Raw genomic sequence first — 14292 nt, 5'->3', positions numbered from 1 at the left:
GAAAAAAAAAGAAAAGTAGAGAGAGAGAGAGAGAGAGAGAGAGAGAGAGAGAGAGAGAGAGATCCACTTAACTCTTTTTTGTAGTGGCAGCAGCAGCAGCAGCAGCAGCAACAGCAGCAGCAGCAGCAGCAGCAGCAGCAGCAGCAGCAGCAGCAGCAGCAGCAAGCAGGGCAGTTAAGGGAGAGGCATCACTTATATCAACTGCAGCATCACATACCTCATGCAGAGACCTCTGTCCACTCTCAGCCCCATAATGTCCACCAACAGAGAACTTTGCAACAGGAAGTTCAGATGCAGAAAAAGAGGAATCTTGTTCAGGGTGCTCAGGCCTCTCAGCTTTCCTTACAACCGAAGCACCATGGAACTGACCAGTCCCGACCAAAGAGTGGTCAGCCACATCCCCACCATCAGCAGATACAGCAACAGATGCAGCAACACTTTGGAAGCTCCCAGCCAGAGAAGAGTTGTGAAAACCCTTCAACTAGCCGGAACCACCATAACCATCCCCAGAACCATATCAATCAAGATATTATGCACCAGCAACAGGATGTTGGAAGCAGGCAGCAAGGTTCAGGGGTTTCTTCTGAACATGTATCTGGGCATAATCCAATGCAGAGGCTCTTGACATCCAGAGGCATAGAGCAGCAAATGGTGTCCCAACCAAGTATTGTGACTAGACCTTCAGACATGACCTGTACTCCACATAGGCCAGAGAGAAATAGAGTTTCAAGTTATTCTGCTGAGGCCCTCATTGGAAAGACATCCTCTAATTCAGAGCAGAGAATGGGTATATTGATTCAGGGTTCTAGAGTTTCAGATCAGCTTGAAATGAGAAGTTACCTTGATGTTCCCAGAAATAAGAGTTTGGCCATTCATAATATGCAGGGTCGTGTGGACCATACTGTTGCCTCAGATATCCACCTTTCTGACTGTCAGACATTTAAACCAAGTGGAGCCAGTCAACAGCCCCAGAGTAATTTTGAAGTACAATCTTCAAGAAATAATGAAATAGGTAATCCTGTATCTTCATTGAGGAGTATGCAGTCCCAGGCTTTTCGAATTAGTCAGAATCCTGGTCCACCACCAATTGACCGCCAAAAGAGATTACCTTATCCGCCAGTTCAGAGCATCCCAACGGGAAATGCTATCCCACCAAGGGACAGTGAAAATACATGTCATCAAAGCTTCATGCAGAGTTTACTTGCCCCTCACCTCGGTGATCAGGTCATTGGGAGCCAGAGATCACTTTCAGAACATCAAAGGAACACACAGTGTGGTCCATCCCCTGCAATTGAATATAATTGTCCTCCAGCTCATGAAAGTGTCCATATCAGAAGAGAGAATGAGAATCAGAATAGGGAAAGTTGTGACATGTCCCTAGGTGCAATTAACACCAGGAACAGCACCTTGAACATTCCTTTCTCGAGTTCTTCCTCAGGAGATATTCAAGGACGAAACACAAGCCCCAATGTTTCTGTACAGAAGTCCAATCCCATGAGGATTACTGACAGCCATGGGACCAAAGGCCACATGAACCCTCCAGTCACAACCAACATGCATGGGGTTGCAAGGCCAGCTTTGCCACATCCATCTGTGTCTCATGGAAATACTGATCAAGGGCCTCCTGTCCGTCAAACTAGTTCTTCAGTTCCCCAGCGCTCAAGGCATCCTTTGCAAGACAGCAGTGGTTCCAAAATCCGTCAGCCTGAAAGGAATCGTTCCGGAAACCAAAGGCATAGTAATGTCTTTGATCCAAGTCTTCCCCATCTTCCTCTGTCTACTAGTGGCAGTATGATTCTTGGACGCCAACAACCCACTACAGAGAAAAGAGGAAGTATTGTTCGTTTCATGCCTGATAGCCCACAAGTACCTAATGATAATTCAGTACCCGACCAGCATACACTATCACAAAATTTTGGTTTTCCTTTTATTCCCGAGGGTGGCATGAATCCACCAATAAATGCTAATACTTCTTTCATTCCACAAGTTACCCAGCCTAGTGCCACTCGAACTCCAGCCCTCATCCCTGTAGATCCCCAAAATACTCTACCTTCCTTTTATCCTCCATACTCTCCTGCTCATCCAACACTGTCCAATGATATTTCGATCCCCTATTTTTCGAATCAAATGTTCTCAAACCCTAGCACAGAGAAAGTAAACAGTGGAAGTTTAAATAACCGATTTGGATCAATTTTATCTCCTCCAAGACCTGTTGGTTTTGCTCAACCAAGCTTTCCTCTTCTCCCTGATATGCCACCAATGCACATGACCAACTCTCACTTATCCAATTTTAATATGACATCTCTGTTTCCAGAAATAGCTACAGCTCTTCCTGATGGCTCAGCAATGTCACCTTTGCTTACAATAGCAAACTCCTCTGCCTCTGACTCTTCCAAGCAGTCCTCAAACAGACCTGCCCACAACATAAGCCATATTTTAGGTCATGACTGCAGTTCAGCTGTTTAAATACTGATAGACTAAACATAAGTGTAATGGGTGAGATTACAGATGTATTTATGTGTGCATGCACACATACGGACACATGAAGAGAGAATGTGTGTATGTCTTTGTGCTTGTATAATCAATCAATTTCCAGTTATCTTCTGAATGTAGGAAAGCCATGTCAGAGATGATGTAAGTACTGGGTTGTCAAAAAAATTATCTTTCATTTAAACTGCATGGTGTGCTTTTTAAGTTTTCCAAGCAGATTTACATTTTCAAGTTTGATTTGTAATCTTCTATTCCCTAAATATTAATAAGCTGGAAGTTGGGGGAGATCATTTTGGCATGGGCGGAGTATTAGGAAGGAACCTAGATTTTAAACTTGATTGTTGATAATTTATAAAATAGTTGAAATAGTTGAGTTGCTCTCCAAAAATACATATAGTTCAATATAACCAAATGCTTGCTGATGTCAGTGTCTAGAACCGTTTCTTACTCATGGCAGGTGTTGAATTAATATAGAATGAATGTCCATAGTTGTAAAGTCAAGCAGTTAGCAAATAAGTGGGTTATTTAATCAGCCTTTATTCCCAAGATTTGGTTTAGGTAGAGGCTTCTTTCTTAATTATAGCAATTTGTAAATTATCTGAATTTTGTGTCCTGGTCTTCAAATTAGGGAGCCATGTTATTCTTTAATGTGCCAAGATCCTTTAAAGTAAAGGTCTTTCTTAAACAGCCTTAAAAATAGAAAGCTTAAAAGAAAAGTACATAGATGTTCCATTGTGTACTGCGTTTTGCATCAGACCATAAGGATAAGAGCAGTTGTATTGTGGAGTTTTGCATATGTTCAGTTAAAGATTGTTGTTTCATCAGTTAAGTTTTGTTTTTATGTTCTCTCCATTCTATTTATTGATCGCGCAATAAATTCTTTTACATTTGTTTAATCAGTAGAGACTGATCAGTAAATAGTGTGTTTGGAATCCACACAATAATTTGAGCCTTACTTTTTAAATATTTCTGAGCAGAGTCTTAAGCTCTTTCATTATTTTCATTTACTGATATTTATATTTGAAATACATTATTGTATATTGCATTATTATCCATCATAGTAGAATTACAATGAGAAGATGAATTTGTTCATTATTTTTCTGATGGTAGATGTGAAATGGTGCTTCAAAAATTGTTTATATATGTCCATGTGTATGTGTGAGTGTGTGTATACACAGACATAGATTTTAAAGTATAAACTGGTCATTTAAAAATAAGCTTGCCATCTGAAAATGGGAAATTGAGACCTGAGACCTGCTGAAGTACAGAAAAACTTGATGTAAGGGTTTGAAAAAGCCCCACTGAATATAATAAACTTAAAAACATATGTATATACTCATATATTGAATTTTGAAAACAAAGCCACAAGAAAACCATATATGCTTATTTTCTCAAACCCACTATTTGTTGTTATATTCTGCCAAAAATGGGATAGAGTAGTAGAGATGATATAAATTGTTTTGTCTGCTCTGTTAACAAAATGAACCCTAGGACCAGCATTTTTTTTTTTCTCCTTAAAAAAAAAAAAGCCTCCAAAGGCCGGGTTAGAGCAGTGAACTCCAGCAAATACCTCTTCTAAAGACTCAGCAAAAGGGTCATCTGTGCCTCTTTAACTGTTCTTACCAAACTTTCCTATCTACTCCTGCTGCTGACTGAAGCAGCCTCTTGGGGGCAATATATATATGTATATATATACAGACACACATATATATATAATATATACATACATACATACATACATACACACATAGAGAAAGAGAGAAAGAGAGAGAGTAAATGAGAAGAACTGTATTTTCTCCCTTCAAAATGGTCATGGGGAGGAATAGGAGAGTTTCATGAATAAGTTACTTCAACAAGACCACAGATAAACACAATAGTTAAAACTTTTAATTGAGAATATGAGATTTATGATTTGTTTTTTAAATTATCTTAACTGAGTTTTAAGCTTTAACATTCAAGTTTTTCTTTGTACTTGAAAGGTCCAGTCTGCTAGTTTTAAGGAGAATTTTCAATGTGTTTGACATTTACTCTTTCCTGCTTCACCTCTCTTTGCTCTCGCCCTCCCTCCCTCCCTCTCTGTCTCTCTCTGTCTCTCTATCTGTCTGTCTCTGTCTCTCTGTCTCTCTCTCTCTCTCTCTGTGTCTCTTTCACACCCACACACACCCACAAACTCACACAATACAGTGGCTAGTAAGTTCTGAAGAACTGGGGACTGTTAGATATAATTGGAACCAAGTTAACATGCTAAGAAGATACTTATTTGAACACTGCAATGAAAAGGCCTCAAACCCTGGAACTTTCAGATGCTTCTCTTTTGTATTGATTGCATTTTTCTGCTTAGCTCTGTTCAGAGATAGCATTTATATTTCTCAGAGCTTTCATTCTATAATACTTTGATCCCAAATGAGTCTGTACCCCTAAGTAAGGCTTATTTGACCATCCAAGGAAAGTGCTGACCATCTGCAAATAATTTGGCTCCTGCTTACATGTAGTTCTAATTATCATACAGAAAAGTACATATATATATGTAAGATAATTTTATATATGAACTCAATTCTAAAAGTGTTCAGGGTATAGTAATCTTATTCAATTTAAAAACATGAGTGTATGAGATTTACCAGCAGTATTAAGTATTTGGTAATTAGAGCTACATGATTTTGGGGAGGAAATTTATTTAATATCTAGCAATCCCGATATAATTTTTTGGCAAAGGAATGGCAGAGAACATAATCAGTTTTAGTTATAGTAATTTTAATGTTATTTTTGGCTTGCTAATATATGACTATAGAATGTAAAACTATCTTCACAAATAATTTTATAATTTCTAGAAATACACAAACTTAGTATGAGTCATAAGTGAGAGTCTGATTAAATCATCTCTCCTAGTGTTATCGATCACATAAAATCAGTTGCTAAAGTGGTTGATTCCTCTGAAACACAATATAACTTCTAATGAGGTGAAAAATTTCAGAGTTGTTATGTATAAACTTTTAATATGTCAATCATGGATAAAAGAAATCAAGTTTGATATTATTTTTTGTTACATACAGGTTGTTTTGGGATGTTTTATACCCTTTCAGGAGCTTTCTTTTTATGTTAAGACATTTTGGGGGTGCCAGAGATGGCACTCTTTTTCTGAGTAAGGACTGAGAATTCCAGAGTGATCATGCTTTATAAAATTTTACATACCAGAACTATAGAGTGAGAAGAACAAGGAAGGAATATTCTTTTGCAGCAATTTCCAGTCACATATCAAGGTGAACTGCAATGAGGGTCAAGTTTTAAAATCAACCTTTTTAAGTGCAAAATTATTTAAACATTTTAAAGATAATTCATTTGTCACATGTTTGCCTTCTAATGTTAGCCATTTCATGGAGAGCCTAAAATTTGTATTCCAAAAAATGTAGAAACACATTTTAATGGGAGTGAAGTTTTAAAAATTTGAGAAAGGGTAAAAACATATGCATCTTCTTAGCTTTATCCTTCCTTTGATATATAGGTACCTAGGATCTTATTTTCTTCCATCTGCTCCATGTCAAACAGGTGGCAGAGACCTGGTCATTTCCTTAGCATGATTATTACTCCTTTGCCTTGAAACATTTATTGAGCACACCATCTACTGGATTAGTGTGTAACAAGAAGTCGTACTCCTAAATCAGTGATCCCCAATTCCTGGCTTTGGGAACCACTATGTCTCCCGCTCTATAAGTAGTGATAAGAATTTCTTGAAACAAAAGTAGTTCAAAACTAATTTAAAAATTTTAATGTGCCATAAAGCGTCCTTCTTTGTTTTATTAACTTGTTTCCCCTCCTCCGCACAGAGTTGTGGAGAATGGGCAAAGGTGGTACCAGAAGACGGCTGTGGGTTGATATCCTTAGGAACCTGAAAGTTGTAATTCTGTTGTCTATATAAATCCTGTATTTGCCTAGAGATAATCACCTATGGCTGTGTACATCCAGAGGGCAAAGTAATAGCCAGATAAACTAGTGTGAAGTTAATCTGTAAGTGAGGATTTCATGATACCTATTTTCAAGTTAAAGGCCAGAAAATAGTTTCTCCTCTTGATAACTTTTTGGCTGAATGCTATCATTTCTCTTTCCCCAGAGTTCATCTGAAGAGGGTCCTTTTTTAGACTTACCCATGTTCTCCTTTTGTTCTACACTTCCTGTATGAGCCTGAGGGTATTTCTGCTAGAGTTTGTGGGAAATCAAGTTTAAATTGAGGCAGTCCAGATAGGCCAGTAAGAAGTAATGAGGACCTTCTTGGACACAATTTCTAGTTCTGCCCGCATGCCTCTACTCTGGTACTGCACTTTAACTGAAACTGTGCCTCTGGTCCTAAGACCAGCAATTGGAACATATTACTCACCCACTCTTCTGTTTTAGCAAAAGACCAGCCGGGATGGTACATGTCAAGTAATCAAACACCTAGCAGACAAGTACAGCTGATGTTTCTCACTGTTGCCTTATCATTTTCTGAGCCATCTTTGATGCCGATCTTGTAAAAATCTTACTAGGTAGAAGCAAAACTTTTAAACTCAGAGCTTGTATGTGGTGGTCATCCAACACCCTTATTTCTAGATTTGTGCAAACCCTATCAACCATAATCTTTGGCATATGTGTGTGTTCAGATGTTAATAAACATGAGCCAACTTGGGTTGAAAATATTGGGGATAATATCCAAATTGGTGTTACTTTGGATGACTGCAGAATCTTCACTAGAGATTTCATGAGATATAGAAGATAAACTATTTGTAATTTAACCTTTTAAAAAAGACGATCATGATTTTTGACTCAGTTGTGTGCACAGTTACACATCATATTATGTCATAGGAATGTAATGTTTACTCCATCTAGACCCCCTCTTCACTTTTCTGGCTCTCTGTTCCCCCACCCCTTAAGTCTTCAAACCATTTTCATCTGTGAGGTCACTGAGGCACTGGACTTGACTATATTGGTAACCTTTGAGGGGAGTTAACTGTTGATCTTCCAAGAAGAAAGGGACCAGACAATGTTGCTTGAAATGCTGCAGTTGTGTTACTGTGAAGAAAAGATTTGCTTCCATTTTCAGCAGGCCATATATATATTCCTTTTGGTAAAAATGGGTGGAAAAATCTAAGAACATAATTACCTTCACAAATTATTTATAGATACACTGGGTGAGAAGCTTACTGTAGGGCAGTCACCAGAAAAAACCTAACTGTAGTGCTTTCAATCGTGTAATATTTGTATCTATTTTCATGCCAGCAATGTCTGCTGTACACTGTGTCCTATTACTGTAAATCACCTGGTTTATAATCTTAACGGGAACTAATTTGTTTTGTAATGGAATCCAGAGCAGATATGTATAATATGATCAGGATTGTCCTACAGCTGTAAATAAGAATAGGTCCTGTTTATTTTGACATCTTTTTACAAATGCATTGTATTAGGGTGTGAATATTCTGAACCATGCTCTTGTTTAAAGTTTTGAAATTTTTATTGGTAAATGTAACATTTTAATGGTTGTAATAATTATTTGTATAGATATGAATATAGTATTTTATTTAAGAAAATAAACTTTGCATTTTTGCATTGTGAATTCTGTCTTTTCTGATCACTGCATGTGCCACTTCAAGCCTGGTATTAAAATGACTTCTCTTGTATGACAAAGTCTTACATTCAAGTAATCTCTGAATTTTGCCAAAGCATCTGAAAATGATACCATGACACATTTCCCCTGGCAATTGTGTTCCTGATCGAAGCATCAACCTCAAAAAAGTCACAATTATGATCAGCGCTATATTGTTAGAGCAAACAATACAACTTTATTGTAAAAAGTAAAATTAGAATTTCAGATCTGGAAGAGTATTGGGAGATGATTCAGTTTATACTTTGATAGTGGAGGAAACTGAAGCGTAGAACTTTGGGACAAGAGTTAGGTCTGTCATGGCAGCCACATCAACTTGATCACTTCTTACAGGCATGAGGTTTGGGGAAAAACATGTTGCAGAGGAATTTGTACAGAATGACACTATGTAAAGCTCAAATTTCCATCAGACTATTCAGGGATTGCCTACAGGTGTAAAAATTGTAAATTAAGGAAATGGTAAACCCAAAGTTCAGGCTAGTGGGTACTTCTTAGGAGGAAGGGGGCTATCTAGGAGGGTGCTTTAGAAAACATTGGTATGTTCTATTGAACTGGATAGCAGATACTCAGGTGTTTATCTCATTTACACCTGAAGTTTTTGTCTTATGAATGTATAAAATATATCCTAGTATTAAGACAGGTAAAATGACCTTAGGGGTCATTTACTCCTACGTGTGCTATAGGAAATTAATGCTCACAATATTTTCCTTGTCCCAGCTTCTTGGGACTTCAGATTAAAACTCGGTTTTCTGACTATAGAGTGTTTAGTTTCTTTCTACTATTGCACACTGCCTCTCATACAGAGGTCATAGATGTATCATATATTTGATTACACGGGGAGCCCTAATGTGCCATAAAGGGTATACAGCCAATAAAAATATCACCACTATGCATAAATTGAATCACTCTAAAATGAATGTGCAAGTTAGAACAGCTATATCCTTTAAAGTTTTGTTGGCTTTCCCATAGTTAGATGTTTGAGGAAAATTTGCTTTAATAACATATCTCTTTAAAAAACTATCCTAAAAGTGAAAAGTATTTTCATAGTAAGGAGGATATAGTAGTTAGTGGCAGCTCATCAATCCCACTGCAACGACTAGAGTAAAAAGATAAATTAGAATAATATTTTAAGAGATACTAAAACCCATCAAAAATAAGATAGACCAATGGATTTTAACATTATCAAACATGAAAAATTCACTGATACGATTTCAAATATATTGCAACTTGTCTTTGGGAAACTACCATTTGCTGGGTTTTGATATAGTATCAGAGAAGAATAGCTACAATTATCTGGAAAGGTAACTCACTTTTCCAGCTACGTATTTCTGTTAGGCTAGGTTTCCTTCATAAACGTCAAGCAAAATACAAACTGCAGCAGAGTGAAGGCAGAAACTGACGTGAGAATCCGGCTATCTTCTATTAAGTCAGATGCTACATAGATTTACAAAAATATAAAACACTGTCATTCTTCTCATAATTTTTTTGTTTTGGAAAATAAAATATAAAATAAATTTTATATGCTATTTATTTTATGTACTGTTTATTGCTATCTTTAAATGAATTAATATGTTTATATTTTCCACTTTTATTTCTAATATAGTAAATATTGATAAAATTTACATAAATGAAAAAATCTTCGGGGTTCTCAATAATCTTTAGGAGTATAAATGGGTTCTGAGACCAAAAATTTGAGAACTGGTGTTCTAGAAAAAAAAAAAAAAACATTGGTAATATCATCTGACCATAACCATAAAATAAAAAATTGTTAGAGTTTATTAAAATTAAGAATTTCTCTTTATCAAGTCATAGACTGCCAAAGATTATATCAAAAAGAAAAAGACTCATGAGCTGATTTTAAAAATGGGCAAAAATCTTGAAAAAATTCTTCACATAAATGGCCAAGAAGTCTAAGAAAAGCCTCTCAACATCATTAGCTGTCAGAGAAATGCAAAATAAAATGCAATCAGATAGTGTTACACTCTCACTCAGAAAGGCTAAACTTGAAAGAACTGACAAACGCCAGTGTTGGCAAAGATGTGCAATAATCAGAATTCTCATCAGTGATAATGGGAGTGTGAATTGGTACAACCACTTTGGAAAATTGTTGGCTGTTTCCGATAAAACTAAAGACTTGTCTACTCTGTAACTGAGCAATTCCACAGTGTACTGTGTATGTACCTTGGGAAAAAATGTTTGTATAAGTTCACTGAAAGACATGTATAAGGATATTCATAGACACTTTCTTTACAGTAACTGAAAACTGGAAATAAGCCAAACACCCATTAATAGGAGAATGGATAAATGAAATATCATATATTCACAAAATGAAGCTACTGATACATGCAGATCAATCTCACAGACATTATATCATGTGAAAGGTGCCAGACAAAAAGTACATACTGCATAATTCCATTCATGTGACATTCAACAACAGGCAAAATTCATCTATGAGGAGAGAAGTCAGAATAGTGGTTATCTCTGGGGCAGGGATTAACTTGGAAGAGGCATGAGGATGCTGGAAACGCTTTGAATCTTAATGTGGGTGGTGGTTACGTTGGCGTATGTGTGTGTATTTACACACACAAACACATACGTAAAAATTCACCAATCTATATAAACTTAAGATTAGTATATATATTGTACATTACTGAATATATTATACCTAAAGAAAAAGATTAAGAAAAAAACTATCTGAGGAGGTCTGAACTGATGTTTTTCTCTTGATAAATTTTGTGAGTCAGCCAGATATAAAAGTCATTTTACTGTCATTCTTTGTAAAAAGAAAGAGCCATGGCATATTTTGTATCAGGCTGCCATTACCTAGTTGTGTGGCTTTGGGAAAGTGGCATAACTTCTTTGCATCTTAGTTTATTCGTTGGTACATTATCTGTCCTGTCTCCCTCACAGTGTTGTTGTGAAGGACAAATGAGGTTTTATATTTGAAAGTGTTTTTACACAGTTGGAAAGGGGTATTTAGATGTCAAGTGGCAATTCTTTTCCATGACCTAACTCATTTCCATCTCCCCTACACGTGAGATTGAGTTGCAGGACTCTGCTAGATTACAGTTTGCTGGTCAACATCAACAGCTCCTTTGACCCATTCTTCCTGTGAGAAGTTAAGGAGATAAGTGCTAATTTCCTGTCTACATAAGTTCAGAAGTCAGGTAGGTTGGTTAACACTGTATCAATATGCTGCTTAATTTTTCACATGACTAGTAAGCTACAGATTTTTAAGAAGATATGAAAATCCAGTTTTAACTATGTTTGGTGCTGTGCAGGTCAGGTTTTGGTGTTTTCTTACATGATTTAATCACATTCAGATCCGTGGTTTGGAAAGATGCTGAAGCCACATTGTAGTGGTGAACTTACTGCCTCAGGGAGTTTTCTGGGAATTCATGATTCAATTAGGTTAAATCCTATTTTAAAAAAATGCTGCCGAGTTGCAAATGTGCTCATTCACATTAAATACATATATATTTTAAAGAGCCTAAGAGACAGCTTGGTATAGAAGAAAATTGGTTAGTATGCCAGTGTTTCAAACCAAGTCACAAAGCTTTTTTGTCTTCTGGATAAATTTGGAAATATTTATCACCATTATCACTGTACCCCAAATGAAGAATTATAATTTTATACTTCAATACACTCTAGTTCCTCTGACTCAGTTTGGTGGATAAAACCACTCCCTTATAGGAGGGGCAGGCTGGGCCCAGCCTCCTAAAACAAAGATGATTCAGCCACCCATGGGAGTCGTAGATTCTGCTTGATCTACTGGGCCAGCACGGATTAGTTTTCAAGGCAGCTTTAGAGGACTTTTTGACTCTTGACAGTTTTTTTTTTTTGTCTCTGAATATTTTTTAGGAAATAAAAAACCTACTGCATTCCTGTGCTTTCTTTCCATTGTTAATTTTGTTTCTGAACCAACAGGCTGCCAGTGGAAACTTGAAACCTTATGCAACATATATTTTAATTTAAATCCTTGGGTCTGTAGCCCTTTGCCAAGTGCAATCATTAAATTTATAAAAAGGACGGTGGTTCTTAACTTTACAAGCTTAGAAATTGAAGCAACAGTCCTCATATGAATCCAGCTGTTCCAGTTTAGAGACCAAAATGATCCAAAGCCGTAGTTTTATTGATTGGCTTTCCTAAAGCATGGTTGGTTTCATTGTTATTTAGGTTTTTATAACAGACGCCTGTTTTCTAAATTTTGGAGACAAACATTCTCTTTTTATTAATATGTTCAATAGATATATAATTCCAGGCTGCATTTTACATATATAGATTCATGCACAAATAAAAGTTGAATCATCATTGCACCACAATGGGTCTTTCCTTTCTCTAGTCTTGTTACCTAAACTCCTCATGTCTGACTGCTAATCCATGCTTCTGCACCGTCCGTTTCATCTAATGAATGGTGACTTCTCCAAGTTTCAGTTTCTCCATCTGGAGAATGGGGGTAATAGTAATAGTATCGATTTCATTGGGGGTTGGGGGCTTGTTTTCAAGATTAATTATGGTAATATATATATATATAACTTTTGGCAGAAGGCCTGATGACAAATGTTGACTGTTTTAATGATCAGTTCTGACAACTTTAATCTTCTAGGAGTTGGAGATGGGAACTGAGGGCAACAGTTTCCAATAAATCGTATGACTCTACTAAAAGGGCAGGCTGAGACACTCAGTGCCAAGCTTATCCTCCAGTCAGGCCCACGTGGTTGTTGAAATTGTTAAGAATTAGGGAGATAAAGCTATTTTTGTTTCTTTAAAGCCATTCTCTTCTTGTTGCGCCCAGCTCTTTACAGGGCCTGCCCAAATATTTCTTGATTGACTATTGACTGAAGCAGTGTTTCTGATTCTATGTAAGTAAACAGAGAAGCGGAGGAAGGAGAGGATAAAAGGGAAATAGACCCCCTAAAAAGGAAATTACTTTACAACATGTCTCACATGAAGAAAGAAACAGTAAATCTGAAGCCTGAATTTGTACTCTTCCTTGAAGGGGTCTATTTAGAACTGGGTATTAAGCCTTGTGAAAGACTCAGATAAGCAATATAATAAAATCATAAAATGCAAATCAATTTTCTTTCTCTGATGGCAATGTTATAGCATCTTAAAATGGAGAGCTTTCAAATCATTTTGAATAGTCTTCCCTGTAAAGGACTTGGAGTCCTAATTCATGAAGAATGTCAAGAGTTAGAGGAAATTTGGGCCGAGGAGCTAGCCATCGTGGGATTTATGTCAGCTTTCTCTTGTCCTCACTTAAAAATCTTTCACTGTTTAAACTTTTTGCTTTATAAACCATAACGATAGTGCTGGGCCACCCAGACTTTATTTAGCGATTGACCGAAATTTGATATGACTTCATAGCTATTCTATGTTAAAATACGGCGATTTGCTATTGTTCCTCTCCAGTGAAATAGATGTCTTAGGTGGCAGAAAATTCAAAGCGATAGAGTATAGGGTAGAGCCAAGGAATATTTTAAAATTTAGAGTTCCAGGAAAATTGTGAAATCTCCTAATCTAGAGATATTTAAAAAGAGGGCAGAGCTTCATTTCCTTAAGATTTGAGGGAGCAAAAGGTAATTCTATGTGAATGATAGGAACCACTTAGCCTTCTTTGTATTTCAATAAGAATAGCAAGACCGCACTGAACTCCAACGCCCCTTGGAGTTCATAGCCAATGAAGGCTGATCTGTGACTCACGTCAAGCTTATTTGAATTCATGTGTGTTAAGGCATAAGATTTAGCAAGCACTTATCCTTGATGACAGTGGCGCCTTAATATTGTGGAGCTATTAAAACTTAGCCACACAGGTATAGCTTGTCTCCACCAAACAGCATTAAAAACAAAACAAAAAAACTACTTTAAAGAGAGCAGAATTGTGGTAGGCAAGGGTTTTACACTGTCTCAGGTGGAAGCAAATGGTATCTTACTCATCTTTCCTTTCGTTTCACCAGGGGACATTAGAGTCATTTTAAAACCTGAATGACCTTTCCATGCTTCCTCTTTCTGTGACTGTTTTGTCACCCACAAGTTGAAGCCCTTTTTCATCCAGGCTGAATATCCTTTTTTTTGATAAGGGTGGGGCAGGTTGGGGGAATACTTGTAAGTCACATTCCCTGAACCACGGTAGTTACAGCTATTGGAGAGAGGAGAACATCTAGGTTTTCTTT

The 14292-nt window shown here is 36.8% G+C and overlaps 1 protein-coding gene across 1 annotated transcript in view; it reads left to right on the top strand.

Annotated features, from left to right (window-relative positions):
* USF3 (upstream transcription factor family member 3) overlaps window positions 1-3821 on the top strand; it is a 31605-nt gene extending 27784 nt beyond the window's left edge. The window contains exon 8 of the mRNA XM_006905467.3: window positions 113-3821. Within this exon, the coding sequence (XP_006905529.1) occupies window positions 113-2466 (2354 nt within the window). The 3' untranslated portion in view covers window positions 2467-3821. The remainder of the gene's footprint in view (window positions 1-112) is intronic.
* The last annotated feature ends 10471 nt before the right edge of the window (window positions 3822-14292 follow it).

Source organism: Pteropus alecto, unplaced genomic scaffold (assembly GCF_000325575.1).
Source record: "Pteropus alecto unplaced genomic scaffold, ASM32557v1 scaffold270, whole genome shotgun sequence".
NCBI classification, from domain to species: Eukaryota; Metazoa; Chordata; class Mammalia; order Chiroptera; family Pteropodidae; genus Pteropus; species Pteropus alecto.
This window is presented reverse-complemented; position numbering and strand designations above follow the sequence as displayed.